This window comes from Falco biarmicus, chromosome 7 (assembly GCF_023638135.1).
Source record: "Falco biarmicus isolate bFalBia1 chromosome 7, bFalBia1.pri, whole genome shotgun sequence".
Classification (NCBI taxonomy): Eukaryota; Metazoa; Chordata; class Aves; order Falconiformes; family Falconidae; genus Falco; species Falco biarmicus.
In genome coordinates this window covers 56,955,202-56,981,419 of record NC_079294.1, presented here as the reverse complement: position 1 = coordinate 56,981,419, position 26,218 = coordinate 56,955,202, and the positions used below count along the sequence as shown (strand labels likewise).

Here is a 26,218-nt window from a genome sequence, read left to right as displayed (position 1 = left end):
GCCGGCGCAGGCGCAGGCCCGGGCGCACCGCCCCGCCGCCGGACTACGGCTCCCGTCGTGCTCGGGGGCGGCGCGGGGCTGCTGGTCGCGGCTGAGGGAGCTGGGTCGCTGCCGCCGCCCGGGTGAGTGGGGAGCGGCCGGTCGGGGGACGGGGCTGAGGCTGGGCAGCGGCCGCGCCGTGCCGGGCCGTGCCGGGCGGCCCCGACGGGGGTGCCGGGGCAGGCGGCGGCGGGCGCAGCTCTCTGCCCGCTGCCTTAGCGCGGCGGGAGCCCGGCGGGAGGGGCCGCGCCGGCGGCGGGAGGAGGAAGGAGAGGAAGAAGCAGCAGCAGGGGCTGGGCCGGCGGCTGCCCGCCCCGGTGTCCTGCGGCTGAGCGGGGGCACCCGGCGCCGGGGCTGCCTTCCCGCAGCGGGGGGTGCGGGCTCCCTTAGCAGAGCGCGCGGGGCGGGGTTTGCTCCGCGCACCGGGGAATAGGCGGGCGGGGGGCTGGGGGGCTGCGGGGCGCCGGGGGATGCTACGGCGGGCTGAGGGAGGATGGGCGGGCTGGGGGGCTGCGGGGCGCCGGGGGATGCTACGGCGGGCTGAGGGAGGATGGGCGGGCTGGGGGACTGCGGGGCTGGGGGGATGCTACGGCGGGCTGAGGGAGGATGGGCGGGCTGCGGGGCGCTGGGCGGGCGTTCGCGGCTGGGCGCCGGGGTACAGCGCAGCGGCACCAGCACCCCGCGTTGCTGTGAAACCCGAAGACTGGTCACAGACCTCGCCCGTGGGTTTGGTTCACGTAACTTGCTGCTTGCTGCGTGCGGCGCCGGGCGAGGGGAGGCCGCTTCCCCCCGCCCCCCGCTCCCCCGCCGGCGCGGTGCCGGGCAGGGCCCGCAGGGGCAGCCAGGGGCTGCGGCCGAGGCCCGGGAGCCCCCCGCGCCGGGCTGCGCACCCACTGTCCCGTGTTCCCTGGGAATCTGGCACACAGACTCCCAGTGTAAGTCTCTGGAAGCTGTCTGCCCGTTTCTTGGCAGGTAGGCGCAAGTTGGGCTGAAAATAAGTGCTGTTCTAGGCAGGTTGCTGTATGCTTTAAATTTGCCATAATATATATTGTACGTATCCTTAGGACTCATGTTTTGCTACTGTGTCAGGTGTACGGAGCTTGAGGGGTGGCCTGTGATGTAAGGGAGACCCAGAAGCTGCCTACCACCCAGAAGCTTTCCCTAAGTAACATCATGGGAATAAAGTGAATTTCTTCTGCTGTCCTGATCAAGGCCTGGAAGTTTTGCCGCTTTTCTGTAATGGCAACAAATATCCGAACATTTCTATAAACATTCAGGTTTACAGAATGTATATATATAGCTTGCATCCGATGTTTCTTTCTGAATGGAACGCCTGTAGGCAGTTCCTCTGGGAGGAGAGACCGTGTGTCAGTGTCCACAGGCAGTCAGGCTCTATTGACAAAAATCCAGGTATTGTCAGGAAAAAAAAAGGTGCCAAAGCATCCCTCATCCTGGCCGGAGAGCAGCTCCCAATGCAGAGAGGGAACGGGCAGCTGGACCAGCATCTCTGCCAGAGGAGTTTCTCAGGGCGGGCGGTACCCGTGGCACCTGGGGGTTTTGGCTTACCCCGGCCATGTATTTATTTGGGATCGTAACACCTGCCCTGCAGCTAGTCTGATGAGCATGCCTGGAAGTGTCATGGAGATAGGTGCGATGAAGTGCTGCCTCGTGCCGCTGAAGCTGCCGCTTCCGTGCCCTGTGCCGCTTGCCGAACACGCGCTTCAGAGCTCCTGGCACTGTCACCCTGCTATTGCCTGGTGGATGGGTATGTCCGTATGACCCTGCAGCGTGGGTGACTGGTTTTCAGCAACAGGCACGCAGGAATAAGGTTGTATGGGACAGTGCCAACTTGGCAGCTTAGCTGTCACTCGGAGCACCCCGTCTGCAAGGTAGCTGTGTCCTAGTTCTGTGTAGTTGTATACAGGACACATAACAGAGCAAAGTGGGCTTTGTCTGGTTCCAGGTGCCCTCTGATACAGAGGAGAGGCTGTCAGGAACTGGAAATACGGGTGTCTTCTGATTTTATCATGGAAGAATATTCGTGGTTCGTGTAGTTACTCTGCAGTAGCTGTCAGTCCCCCCTCCACTCCCCAGGGTCATTGAACGGACAAACGTGAAGTTGGAGAAGCTCACTTTGCCGGGTATAAAACTTGATGAATTGTTTCTTTGACCAGAATGAAGCCTCGGGCTTGCTTTTGTAGGAAATCAGCCCAGAACAGCTGTTCCTTACTGCCTGGAAAACACAATTTGCCTAAGCTGACAAAAAGCTTAGGCAAAGTTGAGCTGCCACCTGCTGGCTCCGTAAAGCTGCGGGCTGGGGGATGTCGCTGGTCGGTCCCCTGGGCATTGAGCCTGGTTGGCGTACTCTAGCCCAGGCTGGAGGTTTGGAGGGCTCGGGTGGGGTTTTGAGAGCTTTCTGCCAAGAAAAGCAGCATTGGGCTGTTCAGCAGAGTTATCGTAAGGCGTTACAAAAACACCCTAAGCAACCTGCTGGGATTATGTTAATATTTATATTTACTTTTTTTTTTTTAAATGTCCTAGCCTTGGTAAATAAAGATAGCTCTTTTAAGTGCAGCACATTCTTCCTAAACAGTTCTGTATAGTCTTGCACAGTGGAAAATAAAATTGTTGCCATCTTAGGGGTTCCCGGGGGAAACGCTCGGATTAGGCTTCTCCAAGCAGCTGGGATGGTCTGGGGCCCTGACTGTGCAGGAATGCTGACAGCCCCGCGGACCCACCTGCTCCGGACCCCCCTGCTCCAGGTCAGGGTCACCCAGAGGCTGGGTGGAAGGAGGCTCCAAAGGAACACATGAGATTAAAGTGAACTCCGCGAACGTGCTGGCCAAAACCGGCTGGGTTTGTTTTTCATGATGTCACTTCCATTTTAAAATCCAAGTTACGGAAACCATTTACAGTGGACTTTAACAAGACTGTAGTTTCCTGTGTGCAAGATATTTCTAAAGATCCTGTTAGGGTCCCAAGAAATTTTGTTCTTAAATATAATAGAAATTTCTAGGGAGTGAATTTTTGAAAGAAAATTGGAAGCTAGCTATTTTTAGTATCTCTTGGTTTTTAAAAAAATATTTTTGGAGAGGAGAAAATCAAAAAAATTACAACTTTTAGGTAAGACGTGTGTGAAAGTTGCTTGACAGTCTTTCACGGGATTATTCAGGTAATTATAAAACGGCCTGAAGTAAGGTTATTGCCGTCTTCTAATCTCTTATGTGACTGTGGAGTTGCTACAGTGAGGAACTTGCTTTACCTTATGGTTATATATCTGAGAAAAGAATACTAGCCCTTTTGACTTTTAATGCATGTCATGTTTTCACAGGGATGCTAAGAAGGAAACTTTAGAAGAAAACTAGCTCTGCCTATGAGAAAAGTGCAAAGTATTTGCAAAGCCAAAATTGATGGTTACAGTTTTGCCTACAATTTCGCAGTAAGATGTGCCACAAATATTCACAGTCTAAGTAACTGCTTCTTCTAAACCTTGTAATTTGTAATGCACTTACATTACAAATTACCTTTCTGCATGCTGCACTGCTACAGTGAGTGAGGGAAAGCAAATACAGTACCAAATGTGTTTAATGGGAGGTGAAGGGGCTTGTTTGATTAGATTAGGGCTTCAGCTGGCCTTTGTGCCCTTTTTAGGCAATGAGATTTCTTGACACCGTGTTCTAAAACCTGACTTTTAGCACGTTACGTACGAGTGTCATATATGCTGTGGTTTTTGTAGGGAATGTTTTCGAAAGTTGTTACCAAGCAATCTCTGTGCAGTACAGATATGCTAACCAGTGCTACCATCGTAGCTTTTTAAGGGTGCTTCATATTAAGTATGCTTTTGTATTTTAAAAAGTACTTTTGATTGACATGTATTAGAAAATGTGTTGAAAACTCTTTACATTTAAATTTGCCAGGCTACATGTGCTTCTCTTCCTCTTGCTGAAGTGAAGACTCAGTTACAGAAATAGTGGGGTTTTCTGCTCTGCTGCTTTATTTACACATTTTTTATCTTTTTTGTCTTTTTTTTTTTTTTTTTTGGTGTCTGAACACTGTAGCTCAGGATTTGAAATGGCTACTTTTATCATATTATAGAAACAAGTGAGACTATGGACTATAGGGCTATGACCTGAACGTTAATTAATGTATTGTAAAGGATGAGTAGTTTTCCAATGTAAAACTAAAACATACCCATGCAGTGAATAAAAGGTAGTTAATTCTGGGTGACAGCTTTGACCTGAACATTAATTAATGTATTATAAAGGATGAGTAGTTTTCCAATGTAAAACATAGCAATGCAGTAAATGAAAGGTAGTTAACTTTGGGTGACAGCATTGTACAGCAATACATGGAGAGGAGATGCAGCCTACATGAATGTAATGTATGGTTATGCAGCGCTACTCTGCATCAGAGCAAGGGGAGCATTATTCTGCAGTATGCCATCTATTCTGCTCCATATAATTACCTGTTAAAACTACACCTTTTAACATTTGAATGCAAATGGACATGCAGAAATGTGGTAAATAGCAGTGTCTTGATGTAGGATACAGATGGTGCAGCCTGGTCACAAGCATTGCAGTGTAATCAGCTGCAGGAAATGTTTTTCCCTTATGATAGTGTGTAATGGCTTAAACTGTAAGGAAGAGCAAAACATTAAGGCTCCTGGAATGAGAAGTTTGCATGCAGATTGTGTAGCTTCTGCTGCAGCTATCAGCTAATTGTCCTTCAGCTGTTGTGCACCTGAAGAAACAAATGCCATGAGACTGTGAAAACTGTTGAGGTGGCGTGCCAGGCCACAGAGACACTCCTTCAGTTACTTTTGGAACACAGCTTTGAAAAACCATGGGTGTGCTACCCTCTGCATTTTCTGCAGCCATTAAGCCTGGATGTTCTCAGATCTGTAGCCTCTTGCAAAAGGTTCAAGCTCTTCCAATATGCTTGGGTTTAGTTCAGAGGAAGCCAGGCGATGTTCTTCTGACGTAGTTTGCCGTGAAATTGAGAGTTTCTTCTATTTTTTGTTACGTTTGAGAAAACTTTACCTAAGTTGGTAGTTCAGCTTTGGAATTATGTCCTATCAATGTCAGCTGTGGTTTAGAAGTGAGCTCTAGTGTTTATATCAGTAATATTTTTTTAAAAGCAGACATGCTGAAAATAGCTGTAAATGTATTCCTCATTTAGGTATAGATATTGTTAGGAACTGAAAATTTACCGTTCTTGCAAAGGCGATTGTTAAAACCAGATTTACTTCACAGGTAAACCTGACAGAATGGTGTGGGTGAACCTTTATGCTCACGTCTGTTCAGTGTCCCTGAGTTATAATATCTGTGTGTAACTGACAGCCAGGGAGACCTTTCTTGATGTAAGCATCTGAGGTGAAGGAATCCTGTAAGCAGGGTTCCGTGTTGTAGTGTGTATATACAGCCCTTCTGTTGCCTCTTGAGTCGAAGGAAAAGATTTAAATTGATCTCGTTTTGAAGTACAGTCTTAAGTGCAGGTTTGAGGTAATACAGTTGGTATACGTGGTGTGAGCATCTGCGCTGAAGTGTGGGTTACTAGAGAACAAAAAACGTTTGCTGTACGTCTGATCTATGTTGAGCGTGTGTATAGAGCTGAGCAAGGGGTTGGGGAGGCTCATGAGCCTGAACATATGGATCTAGTTTTTGCTCCCCAAGTACATGGTGGACACTCTCGCTTACTTACAGGGTCACTCAAGTCACCTTTTTGTGTCTGCTCAACTTGAAGCTGAACAAAAGGAGAATCCGAGAACTTCTTACAGAAAAATGAGAGAAACCAACTTGTCTGCTTCAACCCTGTTGTGATTAGCTGTTTGTTTTGTCCAAGCCAAACGCTCAAAAATTGTGACTGCTAGAAAAAAAGGTTCCTTGTGCTGTCCTTGTCCATGAGAAGTACTATATAGACTGCACATCTTCTGAAGGACCCCAGTTTCCTCTAAGTATAATATTTAGTGAGCAGTTACACAGTCTGTTCTGGTTTGGGGTTTTTGTTTGGGTTTTTTTTGGTAGTAGGATTGACTGGAGTGCTGCTACTTAGGAGCTGTATTCTGTAAGCCTTTCTTCAAGGTATTTTGATTTTCCTCAGAACAGAATGTTACTTCAGTGGTAGTGCTATAATTAACTCAGAGGCAAACTTCCTTTGTTCCCTCTGTACGTAATAGGCAGGGATATGAGTCAGTAATAACCAATTAACTTGTTTGTAGTGAAGTTTTCCTGCACCGCCCTCGAACAGCAGCAGCAACAATAAATGTAAAGCGTCTTAACTCTTCTTTTGACTGCAATATCTGCAAAAACCAATGGCATTAAGATGGACTCATACATGTAGCTTAGTTACTGATGGAAAAGGGCATGGCAGCACAGGATTCTTGTCAGTGGAGAAGCAAGGTGTAGACAGCTTCCATGGGCTGTAACCAAGAGTAACAGGGAGATATGGATACTGGATGAAAAAGCCTTCCTTTCAGGGATGTATTTGGAGGTTGAGGGTGCTTTGTAGTTGGGATATTTACCTTAACAATGGTTATTTCTTTTTAAAACCTTTTTTTATAGATTTGGGTGAGAATAAGAATTGGGTTTTGAAGGGTTTGAGCAACTTGCTACTGCCCAAGTCATGACACTCCCATTTCGAAAGGACTTGGACAAGTACAAAGATCTTGATGAGGATGAAATTCTTGGCAAACTTTCAGAAGAAGAACTGAAACAACTTGAAACTGTTTTGGATGATCTTGACCCTGAGGTAGGTATTAGCCAAAAGAAATTTTATTTTTTCATTTGTTCAGAAACTAATCTGAAATAAACTGAGACTGATTTTTTTACTTGTACAATATATTTTTGGACAGTTTTTTCATAGTCTGCTAATGATTTTATTTACATATATATATGTGTATATAATGTTTCAACTGTTTATTTCCTGTTTGCAACGTGACTGCAACTGTAATAGAGGAAAATGGAAGAAGTGATTGTTAGGAGGAGCCTTCTGGGATTTATTTATAAATAAAAATTGGTTCTAGTCATGTTCTTAAAAAGAAAGTTTATTTAGAAAGGCCTGTTTAAATTCCCTGTTTCCAGTGTCATCAGGTAACCAGCCCTTTTGCATCCAGTTTTAGTTTTTGCTTCAACCATTGGAGTTTGATGGGAGAGGTAAGGTACTGACCCCTTCTAAAGAATCCTGGTCCTGTATCTGGTAGCCTATACCTATTCCTGTCCTCGTGCTGACTTTGCCAAGAGGAGGCAAGTAATTACTCAGCTCCTGAATGATTGTCAGCTTGCGGTATTGAATAAGGACTACTTTAGGTTTCTGTTATAAAGAGCTGAATTGTGTCCTCTACTGCAGCTAACGTCAGAGTCCAGGACTTCTGTTTTCACCTCCTGATTCTCTGTTCTTGCTTTAATAGTACTAGGATTAAGTTTAATCCTGCTGTTCAGACGTCACTTAAGAATACTGTGATCATCTATTTTGTGGCAGTGCAAGCTATTCCTGATATTTTAGTTGGCTTTGGCTTTTATAGACATTTTAACAGAGGAGAACTGGCAAAAGTGATTGGCTGTCTTTTATGACAGCCTGAGTTTCTGTAAGCTCTGTTCTTTCCATGCTAGTATCCTTGTGTGTGTGTGTGTTCAGTTTTGTTTTTTCTTTAGCTGAAATATGTTGATGATCACAAAAACCACCCCATCTTGAGTCAAGGCCAAAAGTAGAAATACTGTATGTTAAAGGCTGGACGATAGTAGAGGCAGTTGTCTTAAAAACCTAGAAACATATGGATGTAAGTGTTGGAGGAAGCAGTCTCTTGCTGAATGTCTAAACTGTAAATAGCTGAGCTGTATTTACTACTACTCATTAAACAGTGTTCATTCTAGAAAATAAATGCAAAGTAACTAGTGAGTCTAGTGCTGGGAGCTATTGTACTTAAAGAATTGCTTCAGTCCTATTCAGAGTGCAGGGTGCTCTGTTTTTAATTGTATTCTTGGTGTATAAAGAATAGATTATCTTGTATCCTCCCCTGCCCCAAAAAAAGGACGTTGGCAAGGGATCAAAGATTGCCTAAAAAGTATGGTGTATCAGGTTTGAACCTTGGGGAGAGAGGGAGAAGGAAGAGGGAAATGAAACTAAATGGGTGTTCACTCAGACTTTTAAAGCTGTACTTATTTGCTCCGTTTTGTTTTGCAGAATGCACTTCTGCCTGCAGGCTTCCGCCAGAAAGACCAGACTGCTAAAAAGGCTTCAGGTCCCTTCGACAGAGAACGACTCCTGGCATATTTAGAGAAGCAGGCTCTTGAGCACAAAGACAGGGAAGACTATGTGCCTTTTACAAGAGAAAAGAAAGGTAACGCCACCCTTTCCGGTGCAGGTGGTTATGAAATCTCTGAAGAGGGCTAGCCAGAACAGCTGTGAACCCGTTTATTGAAGCACTGGCAGCTCTAATGCTTTTTTAGCTCACAGTCTTTCCAAATGAGTGCTACTGTGCAGGGGTGGGATGCTTCCTGTTCGAGCATTTTGTGGCATTGGGCCTGGTGTGCTGTTTGCATGTAGCGCAGGATGGAAATAAGACTCAAAGATATTATCAAAGATTGCAAAGTTCTGATAGGGATGGTATCCTGGAAGTAAGAGCTACTCCTGATTTGTGTCAATAGTAACAAATCCTGTTGTGGCGCCTGTGGCTTATGCCCTGTAGTGCTGAGTACAGATAGCGATGTTTGTAATGCTACGCTGAATTTTAAAAATAGCAGTAGAATGATGTCATAGTAGATACTCAATAATGTTCAAAGATGTAGAATGACAAGGCCAGGCAAGTGGTGTATGCAGTCATGTTGTCTTTCTGTTATCCTTGCTGGGAGGTTTAATAAGATTGCATAGTTATTATTAACCAATTACATAGTTAACATCACAAGAAGTTTTGAAACCTGGCAGTGGTTTGTGTTCTAAAAACCATGGAGGCATTGACCTAATGAGTGGACGCATTACTAAAGCCTGAGGTTTTAAATCTTTGTTTTGGATTGAGTCTTCTCCTTGACTTGATGGGAAGCATTTCCTTTTTCAGGAGAAAATTAAAAAAGAATGTGCATGAATTTATTTCCCCACCAAAACAAGAGTTCCCAGGTTTGTTGTGCCTTACTAAGCATTATTGGTAGGGACAGAAACTTCCACCCCTGTGTTGGGCACATATGCACAGGTTTTTAGCTGTCGACGCAGTGTTTGTGTACTGCTTGTGATCGTAGCTTGCCTAAACCTTCCCCAGCGTCACAGCAGAGCTGCTGTAGTAAGACTTCAGTAAATTGTTTGGTAAGTTGTAATCCAGCTGCCAGAGATGTTCCTTTCTTCTTAAGGGTTTGAAACCCTTGAATTCTACTTAATTTTCTGGTGTGAATCATTGCTTTTTTCAGACTTGAGTCTTCATTCATCTGCTGGGTTTGTATGTATGATTGTGATTGTGGTGTATATTCAGTGAAAATTTTATTGCGGGTATTTGTATTTTTTCTGCCTGTACCAGTAGCTGTTACTTGACAGCATTGGTCTCTTTTTCTTTTCCTTGAAGTAATAGAGAGACTTTATAATGTATGCACTGTATATGACGTACTACCTCCTTAATACACCGTGTTCTGCCTTATTTGTGTAGTTTAGCACCACTTCCATTGCGAGATGGTAACTGTGATACTCCTTTGCTGATAAAGGAATGGGAGTTTGCTGCCTGAATCAGTAAGACTAACAGAGTTAAGGATAACATGATGTATTGGATGTAGAAGGCAAAGGTACCTATAGCAGCACGGCCCTCGTGGTACCTCTGCTGCTGGGAAGTACCTGCTGGTGCCCTGTTGGGCTGTGTAGTGTGCTGCTGCTTCCTCCCACGTTCTGCTTCTTGCCTGACATTTGCTAGTGTATGTTGGGTTTTGTGATTGAGTTCAAGTATATTCAGGCCTCGTAGCTAGTTTGGGGAATCCCTTGCAGCCCTGCTAGTTTGTGCACAGCGCCTTCAGGATGTGAGGCTGGGCGTGGAGGATTGGCTCTAGTTAGTAGCACTTCTGCTGAGTATCAGTGCTTCATTCACATAAGCGGCACATGGCAAAACTATTTGTTTGGGTAGATAAAATCTGTGAGAATCATGCAGAAAAACAGAAGGGTCCAGCTGTAACGCAGATCTTGGTTAAGAAAGACGTCATGTCCTTTATGTAATAAAGCATTACTAAGTAGCAGTCTGTCTGGATGTTGCAATATGTCATACCAGTTTAGTTAGTAAAATTTCCCGTATCTCTTTTAAAAAAACCCAAACACTAAACTTGCTATTTAATAACTTTTTCTACCATTTATTTTAGTACTGTAGAAGAAGAGAAAATAATATGAAAAATGAAATGTAGCTTACTTTCATTAAAACTAAAAATGTGGGAACAAATGTTTACTAAGGAAATTCATGCTCTGTTAGATGGGCAGGAGGAGGGAAGAAGGCTAAGCTAATTTTGTAATAGGTGAGGGATAACCTTTTCTTTTCCCCTTATGAATATATCATGGCTCAGCTTTGACTTGCTGCTAATGTTTGTAGCCATTTTGCACAAAGTGGCAAACCTATGCAACTTAATCCTTTAAATCAAGAAATCATGATCTTTATCTAGATGTAAAACTTGGGAAGGGAGTAGAGCAAAACTTAATACTTGTGTAGGATGTTTTTTATCTAGAGGGAGCTTTTATCCTCATGTGCTTTTCTTTAATATTAAAACAAAAAAACAACTAAACTGGCTTATGATTTTTATGTTTGGTTAGGTAAATGTATTTCTGGAGAAATGCTAACAAATTGTGGAATGGGGTAGGTGAAAATCTCACTTCATTATCCTGTTACTTCAGAAGAAAACTGACAATCGTGACCTTCAGATCTAGAGGGTTTTTGGGGAGACAGGTGGATTAGAGTTGCAGCTATTTTCTTGGTGCTGTTTTTGTGGGTCAGGCTTTGCTAAAATAATTCTGTGTGCCTAGCTGGTCTCCTTGCTTTAACTTGGTCTAATTTTTTATTTCATGGAGTAAGCAGGGGAAAATGCATCCTCCTCTTTCTCTTTCCTTTTCCTGTTTTAGTAGAACTAATGTCTGCATGGCAATTTGGCCTGCAGGTTTATCAGAGAAACTTACCCTAGGTTAATTTAATAAGCATCCAGGCTTGCTACTGGTTCCTGGTAACCTTGTTTCCCTATTACAGCGTGCAGGAATATCCTCTCTTCCGTTTGTCCCAAGTACCTCATTTCAGGGTAACATGCTGTTATGATAGATGATGTGATTTCTCCAAGTCTTTGGAACCTTTTTTTTGCTGTGTGCTATGAAATGTGGAAGATCTGAGAAAATGTTAAGTGCCCTGATGTGGTGAGATGAACAGCACTAAAGAAATGCGAAGCTTAACAATCCCTATATCATATTCTGTTGCATTTTTCCAGTGCCTGATTTTGTTTCTAAAAGCATTCTTAAAAACATACTTTGTTTTAAACATGATTTAATGACTTAAGTCACATTCTGTTCCAATTAAGTGTTGAACCATACAGTAAACCATTGTTCAAGAGATTCATGAGAGCAATGTGGTAATAATTTCAACAAAACTAGCTTTGTCTCAATCTGTGTACGTAAGTATGTCAAAGATTTTACAAGGCGTACTGCAAGGAGAAGGATCTCTCATCCGAACAGTGAAGCCAGGCTGCAGGCTGTTGCCCTCAAGTGTGTTCCACGCATCTGACCAAGTTAGATCCATGCTTCTCACTTCTCTTGGAACAGCAAAAGACGAGAATTATTGCACTTGAGATAAAAACACATCTAACGTCAGTAATGTACTTTGTGCTGTATAGTACAAGGCGTTAGCAAATTATTACGTAAACTAAGCTTCGCATTTCTACCCTTTGCACTCTCCTATTGTGATGCCCTCTTCCAGCTTTCCCTCTACATTCCTGCCAGGGTATATTTGTTCTGTGTAGATTTGCATTTCGTGTAACTTCTGCTTTAATGTTGGTTTGGCTGGGTTTTTATCCCTGCTCTGTCATCCAGAAAATATTGTTAGGCTGAAACTCTAGCCAGGTGACTAGAGCTCTTTTGTCGCTGCCCTGCTCAGTTGTTGCTCTAGATTGCCATTTGTGTTTGTTGCAGCAGGATTTGGGACGTTGTGTACGCCGTGCTCTCTGTTTGCCTTTCAGTCACTGGTCTTTAAAGGATGTGTATTACATGTTGTAAAATGAAGCTAATATCCTGTAGGAGCTTTGGAGAAACAAGTTGTCAAATTGACATTCCCCATACAAGACCACTAGAACAAAATAACATGTGATACTCTAGCATTAATGTAAAACAGTTTTCTAACTCACTGCTATGTGGCCTGTAATCAGATAATGAATAACAGTACTGTTTCTACAGTAAGACACTAAGTCACTTGTAAGCTGAATTTAAAAAATTAAATTGTATTAAAATTTGCTTACAAGTCAGTTGATGAACCTAAGTCTGTCACGTGGTAAGAATTAGTGATTGATGAATTGTAGATTGCATCAATTTCTAGGTTGATGAAACTTTAAGGAACATAAGATACAAGGGGTACCTCAGATGTTGCTCACTTTTCTTCATGAAGTCACTGACAAGACGAGCTTGTATTTGGATGTCCTCAGGTGACACTTGATTCCTTCTCTGCAGAGTACCGCAAAGTGGATTTTAGACTTTCTCCTGATCGGCACGTTGTGGCCGTCCGCTGCCTACTAGCATGGGTGTGGGACTGTGGGATATGTGAGGACAGTACCAGCAACGTGCAGTGCACGGGCACACTGAACAGACCCGATTCCTGCAAGATTTTCAGTCCCACCTTAGATGCTGTGAGTCTGTTCCTGAATGTCTGGGGCACTTCAATAGCCATCGTGCAGCGTTTCTGCCTGTTGAGCAATGCGACTGTGTGGAACTTGGAACTGGAGGTTCATTCTGTAGCAAAAAGCTTGTAAATTAATCCTGGGACGTGCGTCATTTAACATGTTAGCTAAAGGCGCAGAAGACCTGAATATATAATTATTACAGAAATTATGTGACATCTCTGAACATCTCTGAAATTTGCCTCTTCATGTTGTATTGCTTAATCTTTGCAGCGTCTTTGTTGGTGAAAAGGAGGATGTCATGTTCCTTCATGCAATCAGATCCCTGCTATTGGAAATGTTCCACCTGAGGGCCCAGAAAGCTATTAATCTCATGGGCTGCACAGATGTGTAGTGGTTTTCGTTTTTTTTAAACTTTTTTTCCCAAGCTTACATTAGTAAGAGAGGGAAGGGAATTGCCAAACTGTCCTGGCAGCAGGCCTTGAGTTAGGTCATTGTCCCCAGAGACACAGGGGTCTTACAGTTTTTGAAGTAAGTTTGTTAACAGCAGTAGGGAATAGGGAAAGACCTGCTTTGGTACGTGCATTATAAACCTCTGAACTCTGGGCTAGAACGAGATGAAGCCAATGGATGAGAGATTATATACACAAGGGTGTGACCTGTTCTATAACAAAAACTGCTCCTGACCTGGTTCATTTGACTGGAGTTGGCTGCAATGAATATTTCTGGAGGGGAGTGGCTTTTAACATGTTTGCTTTAATAAAAACTGAATATATTTCTCTCTCTCTTCAGGTTATCTTAAGAGTCAGGCATTTAAAGATAAATCTAGTCTCACTCTTAGGAAGCAAATGTTTAGAACCAGAAGCTCCTAACCTATGAATTTAAGAATTAAAGTAACATCAGAAAAAGTAGTTCTTTTTTGTGAGTACTGTGTAATGAACCAGACAGGAGGCTGATCTGGGTTGAAGCATGTTTTAAGAAAGTTGCTTTTAATTGAGATGAGTTTCTTTCCAGTGCCTGCTGCCTCCTGCACTGATGTTGTACATAGGATGACATAAATGATGCCGTAAATAGGATGACATTCTCTCCCCAGCAGGTGATGCTGGTAAAAGAAAATGGGGGTAGAAATGTACTGTATCAGTTATAGCAAAATAACCTGAAACGTTTGCTACCTAAGCCTTCAGTTCATGAAGGTTTTCTTTAGATCCTGAAGCACCACAAACGTAGTTCCTTTTGCACTGTCCATCAGTCCTGAGGTATGGGTGGTAATGCCTGTCAGCTGCTTTCAGCTACTGTTTGTAGTCAGTACAGTTATGTAAGGAGATTTATTTTCTGCTTCTAAATATGGATAATGACCATTTATACAACTTTCCAAAGAGATAGCAACCCAGGAACAAAAATACTGTGTTGCTAGCAACAGATCTTGATCATCAGACTTTGTTGTCAGAGAAAAACCCGATACGCTTCTTTGCTAGCCTGTGCTAGTGGTAATGCATTAAGTTCCTTTAAAAAGAAAATGAACCACAAACTATTGTAATCTGGGATGGGAATTTGGAGAGAGAGAGAAAAGGTGGATGTGTTTTGTTATGCCTGTGTCTGCTGTGGGGCACAGGAGCTGACTTCGGGCATTGCTTCCCGTGGTGGAAAGCAAAATCCTGCTTTGTTGGAATTTCCTAGAAATAAAACTGAAACATCCCTATAAAGCTTCTTGTCATTGGGAGATATTTAAAAATGCTAAACTTAGACTTGGTCCAAACATGTAACGATGCATATGTATGTAGTCCGAGGAAAAATATCTTGGGCTTCTGGCTTCTGCCCAGCCGGTCTGATTCTTGTGCGTGATGGGTTTTCATCATGTAATTGGGATGAGCTACGGTGATTCATGTGTGGAAATGTTTTTTAGCTATGAGTATGGAAGAGGGTGTGTTCCTGAATTAGCACTGAGACTCCATAGGAGAATTTAGTGCTGCTTCCTACCCCAGGAAATAACTGAAGGAAGTTGGAACCCCTTTCCCACAGCTCGCTCTGCTGATAGCTCAGGTGACTTGGAAAGTTTGAAAAACTTTGAGTAACTGTTGAGATTACATTTACAGTTTTCTAGTTGTGAATTACTTCTGTCAAATGCATCAGTTTTGTTCTCTCATACCGTACTGGCGCTTTTATTTACCGCGTTAACTTGTCCTGAACCTAAGCACCCCTTACCTCTCCTGGGTTCTTAGCCAGTGGTAGACTTACTTGTTTCAAAAGGCCAATTCTAAATCATTCAAATCTGAACTGTTTTCTGAATAACTGTTAGAATAGCTTTTTCATATTCTGGTTTCTTACCCTCACTTTTCAGCTGAAGATACATGCAGGAATTTTGCTGACTACACAGACCTCTATTTATAATGCATGTCTCCTAAAATAACTTTTCCCATTACCTGTCTGTAACGACTAAAAAGTCGGTGCAGGATACGGTATTAGTTCTGCTCCTTTTGCCATTGAGTTGTCTGTGACCTTTCTACGTTAGAGAAATCTGTTCTCCTGGGTTCTGCTGTTCACAAACCATGGCTTTCTCAAGTAGCCCAGGCATCTCCTTTTTGACTTTAAAACTGGGTTAACATCTGAAATCAGAAATATTGTGTATGCTGTAAAACTGCAGTGAATGCTCCCGTCCATGATTTCAGATGATTCTTTGGTACTCTATTTCTCTGACACATACAGATTACAGTTCTGTCTGGGTCTCTTTCTCCCTTGAGAAGACACCAGTCACCATTCTCTGGTGATACTAAATTTTCCTTACAGGTGTTTTTTCTATGCTGTTTAAAATGTATAATGGAGGCTTATATAATATAAGATTTATAGACACCTGAAAATCTGTGGTAAGTAATGTTATACAACTGCTTATGGTCTTTCCTCATCTCTGACTTGAAAGAGCAAACAGAATAAACCTCATTCTTCTATGCTGTCCTTGGTGCTCTTCTCAGGATTTACTAAATGTAATATGTATTTCTTAAGTATAGAAAAGTTTAAAGATAAGTAGCTATATAAGACAAAGTAACATCAGACTTTTCTTTTTCTTTATGCCAGGGAAAATATTTATCCCCAAGCAAAAGCCTGTACAGTCTTACACAGAAGAAAAATTTTCTCTGGATCCAGAACTGGAGGAAGCCTTGACTAGTGCCACAGACACAGAATTAGGTGACCTCGCAGGTTAGTGTTTTTTGAAGTTTGAATGTACTGTGCGTATTTAGACAAGAAAGATCTATAATTAATGTGGTAATGTATTTGCTGGCTGAAATGTGACTATAGGAAGTTGTAGTTGTGATAGAAACTAGATCACGTTATATGCCAGTTTGCTTGTAGTATATCAACTTTGTTGATTTATGATCATTTATAGGAAGGTAGATTATTTTGGCCTGCAAAAAATATCTGATTTTCAAACTCAAAACCTTTACACTGATTCCTCAGACTGGCTGATCTTTGAGGTGTGCTTCACTTTTCCTTGCATATAAGAATGTTGCTATCTGCCTGTATTCCTAAAGCTTCAGTCAAGAATTTTGTGACTGAGCCGCACCTTTAACTTTAATGCTTGAATCTGGTGAGATCAAATCTTTCAAAAATGTGAAAGCCAACTAAAAAGTCTATAATTAATTATTTTTTTTCTACATTTACTGAAGTTATTAAGAGATTGAATGGCTTACTGTACTGGTAACCTGGGGGTTTTACAAAAAAATTATTATTTAAAGGATCTCTGCATCTGAGCTGAATTAGGAACAAATTGGTTTTTTGCTTTTTCTTTTTTTCTTTTTACAGCTATACTGGGAATGTCTAACTTGATAACAAACAATCAGTTCTGTGATGTAGTAGGAAGCAGTAATGGGGTTGACAAAGACAGCTTCTCAAGTAAGTGTGTACGCAAGTGCTAGATAAATGGGTTTTGTACTGCATGCTGTACTATAGCATTAACTATTTCATGTTGCACTAGCATTCTTTATAGACTGTTCAGTCTTGAGTTGGAAATGTGCGTGTCTACAGCATTGCTGAGTTCTGGCAAGGGTAGAATTAAAATATATGTACGCTGCAATCTGTCCTGCTGTTAAGTCATGTTTTAGGGGATAAAAGTAGGCATAAACATGCATTTGGGTGTGTTGGTGTCTAGGTTTCATGTTTGTGTTTGTAATTCAACTCCTATGGGCTTTCTGAAAAAAGCTGGTACGCAAGAAAAGCAGAAAGGCTGTGAGGACGTTTGGAAAAGAATTGAACTTTGTGAAAATAGGGTCAGGGGAGGATGGTATGCTTTTTAGGTGCGGGAGAGATGTAAAAACTGATGAAATGGTCTTTAAATACAGTAACTATTTAGTATGTGTATCATTTATTCACAGTGAATGTATGTGACCTGTGTGATTACAATTAAATGTCTTTTCAGATATAGTAAAAGGTGAAAAAATGTTGCCTGTTTTTGATGAACCGCCAAATCCCACAAATGTGGAGGAGACACTGCAAAGGATTAAAGATAATGATTCACGTCTTGTTGAAGTTAATCTAAATAACATTAAGGTAATTAGCTGAAGACTGCAGTAAATATGTTGCTTTTTCTTAGTAGAAGACACTTTAAGCTGCAAAACAATATATAAGAGCATGATAGGCTTATTTTAAGTACAGCAGCCTTTCTGCTAAATGCTGTGGTGTGTGTAATCTCAGAAACCTGGAGCTAAACCGATAAGCCATCTTGGTTTCTTTTGCCAAATGTGTACTTAAAAAGTCTTAGATTTTCTTACTGCCAGCCCAGCTTTCTGTTTCTGCCAAGTTGGCAACAGTTCCAGCAGTTCACCATCCTGGAGTTAACTACTACTTGGAATCCTTTGTCCTCGATGAAGCAACGTGCTCTCACTTACTGCTGTTGCAAACAAAGTGATATTTGTACCTGACATCCTTCTAATTCTCTTACAAAAGAGCTGTCAGCAGTTGGGGCCGCTTCTGCTCCTAAGTGTAACAGTTGTGCTTTTAAGTATATATGAGTGAAAGAACACACAACTAGAGCACTTCTGACTTAGAGCGCAGACGGCAGTGACCGGCTGCTAGCTGCAGCCTCTCTAGCAGCCTAGGCTATTGGTGGCCCTTACTAAAGGAAGAAAATAAAATACATGGTTTAAGAATATTGTACAATAGAGAAATGCTAGCCAAGAGAAATGCCTAAAAAGGCAAGAGAACAAATTTTTTTATATAATAAACTGAGGAATTTGCTACCATAATTAATGTATCTAAAACTATTCCTTGGTTTGGTTGCTACTACACTGTAAAAATCACCAAACTATAAATTGGCACATTCTGGAATAGGACACACTGAATGAAATGCCAGTCTAAAGCTCTAAATCTTTTCCTATCTGTAAGAGGTCAATTTGATGTTGATAACAGAATATTCAGTTCATGTAGATGTTGCTCAGTAACAGTTCCAAGATAGCGAAATATATATTTTTAACACTTCTATTGTGGCAATGGCATCAATGTAGAAAAGATGACTTCGCTTTATAGAGCTGGTGACTCTTAATAGCCATTGCCTCTTAACGTATAGCTTTGCTATACGTGTAGGCCTTTACTGTGATACTGCTAGAGACCAGCAATATTATTAGAGACCAGTTAATATTATGCTACGTTTTACTGTAAAGAGAATAAGGTAATGAAACAAGTTGGGAGGGAGGGGATAAATTTGTGTATCTCAAAAGAGTGAAATGCTATTTTTAATTCAAGAACATACCAATTCCAACGCTGAAAGAATTTGCAAAAGCCCTAGAAACCAACACGCATGTGAAGAATTTTAGCCTTGCAGCCACCCGAAGCAATGATCCTGTCGCTGTTGTAAGTACTCCTGCTAACGTGTTTAAGTGGAGGTACAAGGGAGGTGAGGATGGGAGGACAATGGTAAGGAATTTAATTGAATCCTGTTTAAATATTTGGAGATTAAAACAATTAAATTCCATTACACTGCAAAGTATGTTTTCTTCAACAAACCTCTGTTGTATCAAAGTCAGTAAATGATTACAAGCTGATTAATATGCAGCAATGCATCAGATGAATGAGCATGAGAAGAGTGAGAATTCTTTTTTCCCAATCCCTTCCCCCTATTTTTCATTTTGCTAACCTCCTTCCTGTATTTCTGTTTTTCCTAAGTGTATGGTTTCTGATGTTCATTCCACAAGCCAATAGTATATTCAAAATTAACAGTAAAAGAAGCACACTGGAGGACTGAAAAAGCTCATAATCTTTCAAGAGTTTTCAGAGTTTTAATTGAAGAAAGTTGTAGAATAATTGCTTCTCTGACCTCCTTGCTGCCAAAGATTGACTTAAAGCATTGGCGTATAAAGCATAATATTAGACCAGGTATCTAGTTTGACATGACTGAAACTGAAGTATTTATCTTCTGGTTCTGTTTTTCTTATGTTGAATCAAAAGCATAACTTTTTTATTTGCAAATATAGAGGTAAGAGGACAATGCTTACTGTTTTTCTGGGACAATACTTTGAATTTGTTTTAATTTCAAATTGCAAAGAAAACTTGTTTGAAAGACTCCATTAAATGAACATTTGAAAGCTTTGTTTTGGGTCAATTAAAAAGTTCCTGTTCAGTAGAACTGAAACTCTTGTAATAAATATCTCTAAAGGCTTCTTTTCTTGGGTGTGGCTTGCTTTGGATTTTGCATTGTGACTTGATAAAAAAAATAAATGTAACGGTTGTGATTTTTATGACAGTAAAACTCAGCAGTTGCCTATTCTCAGTTTCTTATTTTCTCCAAAATAAGATCAGGTATATGCCATTTCCATGAGTGCTTTTAGCTACGTGCTGGTACTGTGCTTAGAGCTTTGCATTTTACTTCTTCCTACCAAATCTGTAGTCACAAGCATTTTGAAAGTCAGATCTCCTGTTTACAAATTAACCGTACCTAATTCTCCATTCAGCTGACTTAACACCCTTTCTTTGGCCTTTACTTAGCAGCTTGCATTACTCATTGTATGCTGTGAAGGCTTACAAAATGGAATTGGTTCAGTATGCTAATTTCAGATAATTTATATTCTGTGTAGCTTTTAGTTTGTAACAAGAGAAAGGCAGGCCTTTTCTTGTCTAAATGCTATTAAAAAGAGGAATATAGATAATGCCTGGTTGAAGAGTCACTTCACTGTCAAACAATAAATGAAAACCTGCAAAGTTACACCGTGCATCTGTGAACTTGTTGCTCCTATTGAACTAGTAAGTGGAAATGGTTATCACTGTGTCCTGTGATGTACTGTAGCAAAATTCAAAAGTTTAACGATGCTTTCTTGCATTCAAAGGCTCTTGCAGATATGCTGAGAGTAAACAAAAAATTAAAAAGTTTAAATATAGAATCAAACTTCATCACTGGAGTTGGAATTCTGGCACTGGTCGATGCACTGAAAGACAATGAAACATTGACAGAGATCAAAATTGATAATCAGGTAAGTGAGGTGGTGGTAATATCATAATTAAAATCAGTCTATCCTAGTTGATGGAATATTTTTAGAAGGCAGCTTGTAATAAACTTTCAAAAATATTTTATTTTTAACTATCTTAACCCTATGAATGATTGTCCTTAAGATTCTCAGAAGCATTCTGTTGAAATGGATTCCTAGTCACTTCTGTGCTTGTTTGTGCTTTTAAGTGCACAAATGTATTTTATGGCCTTCTGCCTTTTAGATTAATCAAAGCGAAGCAAAGTGTTTATTGACTAATGTGATGGAACTGTTCTGATCTTTTTTAGGGTGAATACACATAAGCTCTGTTGTATTTCTGTACCTTTCATTTTAACAGAGGCAGCAGCTGGGCACTGTTGCAGAAGTAGAAATTGCCAAGATGCTTGAAGAAAACACCAAGATCCTCAAATTTGGATACCACTTCACGCAACAGGGACCTCGAGCCAGGGCAGCTGCAGCTATCACCAAAAATAATGATTTGGGTAAGACCTGTCAGTAGAGAGTGACTATTAAATGAATGTACAGGTTTTAAAGGTGTCTGGTTTTCTGTTTGACATAACCAGGATGGCAGAATATGAGTAGATCGGTTTCAGAGTTCTCCTGTGCTTTACTTCTGCTCTTCCGTTGCTGCTTGATGGCCTCCTTTTATTTTGTTGCAGGGTGTTCAGGTGTGTGAGTTGAGGATTTTTATCGTGGTCTAGAACAAGAACATTCAAATTCCACATGAGTTGTGGCAAGGAGAGGGGAAAAATATTTTTATTCAGATAAGATTCATTGTTTCTGTAAAAGAAGTACTTGATATGAATATTGCAGGATATCCTCTTTAATGCCAGTACGCCCAGTTTCATTTGGATTGCTTAAGCAAGGAAATGGAAAGTACTGTCATGTACAGAGGCTGGGACTGGATCATCCCTTCCCTTCTAGTTCTGTTCGTGCACAGGTCCTTCCCTGCCTCTCTTAAAGATAACTGGTAGCAGTGGCATCTTTATTTGCTGCAGGAAGTTTTGTTGGAGCTCAGCTGTTAGAATCCAAACTAAGTGGGCCCACAGAATATTCATTAATAATATAGCATGTGAATGGAAATAATTTATATAACAATGTCAAATACTTGGAAGCTCTCAAACAAGATAATGTGGTCCATCTATTCAAATAGAATTACATTTTTAAACTCTATTTAATTAAACCTATTGGCTTTAGGTGCTTTATGGTAATGATTGCACATCTCAGCAGCATGCAAATAGGCCAGGCGGTTTAGTAGTAGTAGTAATAGTTCAGGAATACATTAGAGAGAATGACATAGGAAATCGAAATTTAGTTTCAAGATCTGCTTCCCCTCTTGGGTAAAGTGGAGGAAAACAACTCTGGAAGAGACAGAAGAGGAGTAACAGAGCGTAGAGAAGAATGGCAGTCAGGCACTGCATAACTGTTTCTCAAAATGGATTCTAAACCAGTTATTTTTTCATTGTAACACTTCAAGTGTGTCTACTTTCTTTTAAGGTTTGTCTTTTCACTAGTTCTCATTTTAGTGTTTAACTGTTGGAAATCTATGTTTCTATTGATATCTTGCCTCTTGTTCTTTGCTTTCTTAGTCTGGAGTATGAGAGTAAAAGTTTCTGCAAATACCTTTTCATCTCTCCAGCCCTGAAGCTACAGAGACAGGTTACTCTGAATACCCAGCTGGGTATTGAGCACTGACAACTGAGATGTTCAGAGTGTCTCATTTCTGTCTTCGTACGTTTCTTCTAAAACAATAGTCTGTATCTTCCTTCTCGCTTGTTTACACTGAATTGTGCTACTTCCCTTTGTCTGAAACTGTGTACATGTTGCTTTTAACTGCATGATTGGAGAAATCAAAGGTTGGAAGCTCTTCCATCTGTTCTTGCAATCTGATGAAAGCAGGTGTGCATCACTTCTGTCACCGATGAAAACAATTTGGATTCAAATGGAGATAAGTCTATGGGTTACTCTCCAAGTGAGCAATACATTTGTAAAGGGTAAAATTCTAGTGTGATTTTATTCTGATTGTTTCTTTAGGCTGCTTCTAAATCATTTCTTGAGACAGGAAGAGGGAGGGGAAACAAAACAGCTTTCCCTCGATTATTTTGATTTGAAGGTAAAGAAGATCAACTCAAATTACAAATAGTGGTAAAACTGCATGACTTCCAAAGAGTGGATTTGAGAACAGAATCACTTTCTTGTATAAATGTGCTTGCTCGACTATTTTAAACAAAATGGAGACGCCCTATGTAATTTCTAAGACCCTTAGCCTCATTTGCTATGTCTACACAGAAAAGGAAAATGCAATTTGATAGGGAAAAAATAAAATAGCAATTAAAAATACTACAAATATTGAGCAAAACTCCAGTCATTCAGTCAATCTTGCATATTAAGTCTAAACAGCATGTGAGCTTCTAGCAATCTTATTCACAAATTTTTGTTGCTCTTACGTTTTCTAACAATTAAATATTTTTTGTTAATAAGTAGAATGTTTTAGGCTATTGACTGTAACGTATTTTTTTTTTTTGCCAAGTGTATACATAATCTTAGATATACTGTGCGACTCTTGTACTGTTTCTTTTGAAGCCACGCAACCTTAATTCTCCAGCACTAGAAAATTGACATAAAGAGTACTGGCTACATCTGCTTACCAAACATAAAATGATTGTCCCCCACAAGTCCTCCCTCACAAATACTTGAAGCTGTTCATGAATAAGGCAGTAAGCACTGCAAAAGCATAAGCTTAAAGTGATGGATAATACAAAATGTTATTTACCTTAAGTTGTACGCTGTGAAACTTTTAGTGGCAAAGTAACTGCTGATGGTGCAGAAATGTGAAAAGTAGTTACAATGATAAAAGAATAAAACTTTTTTCTCTCTCTCTTGTTACAGTTCGCAAGAGAAGGGTTGAAGGAGACAACTAGCAGATCTTGTTAACAGAACTGTGGAAATTTCAAGGGTCGCCAGGGCACGGTCATCACCGTCTGCTTTGGCAATCTTGGACTACACTTACCTGGGTTAGAAGGGAAAAGACTGGAAAACTCCATTCCTTTTAAAGCGAAGCTATATTAATAATCTGCTGGTATGCATCACGTTTTTCAGATTGAGACACAGTAACTGCACCAGTCTTTGTACCATAGTTTTTGATTGTTTTTTTAAGAACTTTTTTGTATTTCAAGGCTTTGGCTGTGCTTTCTGCTAAAAATATAATTGCAAATCAATGGTATAATTGTCTGTAGTCAAAGAATGGGACATTCAAGATCGTTTGGCAGATAATGACCCAATTGAAATGTTTGTTAGAAAATCTGGGGGTGCTTATTTACGTGGAGGGGTGTGTATATTCTTGAAAACAATGTGTTAGTGATAAGGGATTCTTCACACAACAGTTGGACTCATTGTCTAGAGCTGTTCAGCCTTGTTCATATGCACTGATGAGAAATCTTTCACAGCTATCTTATTTTTAATTCTACTTTTTTTAAAAGTTTTATTAGTTCTTGATACTGTGATTAAGTTTAAGACATCCTTTAAACCAAACAAAAATAAATTGGCTAAGGACTTCTCCCAAGAGGTTTGAGGGACTAATAAAAAAACAGAACCCTTGGGTGGGGAGGGAAAGGTGTAGGAGCCTTGCAAAAGGACAGTTTTTCTTTTGCACCTAAAGCTTTAAAGTCTTTTTCAAAAGGTCCCATAACCGTATCTTGTTCTGTATCTAAACTGGATATGTTTTTAGGCTGATTTCATGTGTTCATTAGCATTATTTAGTTTATATTCTTTGTTTAAAAATCCTTACCTACGTTGATAAGTATCCACTTCTCTAGAAGTAGTGGACATGCATTTTTTTATACTACTATATAGTCCTGTACAGAAAAAGAAGCCTTAACTGTAAAACCACTGTTGAAAGATGCTGGCAAATGGAAAATCCTTTTTTTCAGGCTGTTGCATTAAGCTATTAGTACTTCATATCAATCTATCATTTTTTAAATAAAGCAATGAAGTAACACTTTTAAGAAAGGATTTTTCTGTTGTGCTTATGTCTTGCTGTTGAAACACTACATAAAGTGTGAAGAAATTAATATGCAGTGTCAAATCTGTAAGGTGTAGTAATTATTAAAGTATTTAAAGTTCTGTATCTAAGAAAACTAACAAAGCAACAAGAATCACTTCAACTTCTGTACATAATCACAGTAGACTTCTTTGAAATAATATGAATATCTAGAGGTTTTTTGGTGTAGGTCTGTTTGGACTATACTGTACAAAGTTTGCTCAATGTTGTCATGAGACCACAAAAATGTTCCAAAGGACTGCTTGGCTATATTCAGAGCAACAGAGAATTCAAATGACAACTGTTTTCATCGAAGGATCATAATATGGTGAGCATTTTATGTATAGAATACATATTGGACTGAGATTTTTGCATCAGGTTCTATATGCTATAAAAATTTCACAGAGCAGCTCTCTCGATGCTGTGCCCATGTCGTAATTTGCTGCAAATCTGATTTTGGACCTTTAAAGACAGGCTTTATTCCGGAGGTGACTTTGGATTTTACTGCAACTGTTCAGAGAATTTTAAACTATGGTGCCTTCAGTGCGAATGTACATAACTGGTTTATGCTTGTGGAAGAATGTTTTTTTCCCCCGTTTTCAAAATCAGCCTTTTATTATAATTACAAATGAATGTGTTAACAGAATTCTGACTTGTTTTTCAGACAAAACCAAAGACTATACGTACTGTAACACTGACAAAACTAGAATGATCTCACTAGTAAGAAAAAGGGCTTCTTTTGGGTTTTGTCAATTTTCAAGAACTTTTTAGATTCTGAAATTTAACTTCTGATACAGTATGCATAAAGTCACAAGTTGAGTGTCTTTTTAAAGACAGTGCTGCATAAACATGGCCAAAGCATGTCACGTGCTGAGTTGCCTAAACCTTTATTTTTTATTTGCTAAGCACCGTAATAATCTTGTGTCAAAAAACCAGGCTGTACATTGTCTGCATTTGTTGAAGGGCTGCATGTTCATGGAATCTGTTCATGTATTGTGATTCTGTGATGATTTATTTTATCATAATCTAACAATATTGGGCAGTTAGCTCCTACCTGATGGAGAATAATGACAGGCTGGATTATGGAAATGATAGCTGAAATCCCTGCCTGCCTTTGTTAAATCAAGTTTAGCTGCTTAATGATTTCTATTCCAAAGGCAGGGGCTTTGGTTTGACTCTCAGGTGCCCTGTCACAGGTGGTACCCGTGGACATCAATAACTGGTTTAACTCTGCAGACAGAAGCTAAATCTGTGACCGTATGTCGGCACGTCCAGGACAGGTATCTACTACCAGAGAGAACTGGGGCTACTTTCAACCAGAAGCATTTGGGCCTCCACATTGTTGCAAGACGAGGCATCGTGCATGGAACAGTTAATAACAGTCACTTTTGCGCCTCCAGTGTGTATCCTTTTTGGAATAAATGAAGGAATTCTGTCTGTAGACGGGAATCACACACGGTCTCAGCAAAGTGAACGCCACTGTAATGCTGTCAGATGTAGTGACGTCTTGTGCGTGACTTCATTGCTTCCGAGTGCAGAATGGCATCGCTCTGGTAACCGGCTACCACAAACACAGGGGCTTTTTCCCCAAAAGAGGTGATGCTTTTGTCATCCTGATTATTTTCCAGGTGTAATGCAGAAGTCAAACGAACCACGGGTGTTGGTTCTGTTGGTTCCAAGCTCAGCATGGAAAGGCAGCCTCTCTCCCAAAGCAAACTCTATTTACTGTTGTATGTTAAAGAAATAAGTCATGTTCTCTCTGCAGCTCGTGCAATACTGTTTGTAAGCTACAAACGAGCAAGCGTTCAAATTAAATTTCCATTGAGGAAACACGGACAGAGTGGTTTGGCCTATCAGCA

At 40.6% G+C, this 26,218-nt stretch overlaps 1 protein-coding gene across 2 annotated transcripts; it reads left to right on the top strand.

Annotated features, from left to right (window-relative positions):
* Positions 1–26,195, top strand: LOC130152518 (tropomodulin-3). 2 transcript variants are annotated; one of them, XR_008822997.1, is made up of 11 exons: positions 70–122; positions 6,600–6,786; positions 8,218–8,374; positions 15,924–16,046; positions 16,650–16,739; positions 17,263–17,393; positions 18,585–18,692; positions 20,162–20,305; positions 20,658–20,802; positions 23,210–24,687; positions 25,556–26,195. XR_008822997.1 is itself a non-coding variant. In XM_056346196.1 (10 exons), the coding sequence occupies exons 2-10, from the start codon at positions 6,661–6,663 to the stop codon at positions 23,239–23,241; spliced, it is 1,056 nt and encodes a 351-aa protein (XP_056202171.1). In that variant the 5' UTR covers positions 1–122; positions 6,600–6,660; the 3' UTR covers positions 23,242–26,195. The 2 variants fall into 2 exon arrangements, 1 of the variants encoding a protein (XP_056202171.1); XM_056346196.1 differs by having other exon boundaries at positions 1–122; positions 23,210–26,195.
* Positions 26,196–26,218: the final 23 nt, after the last annotated feature.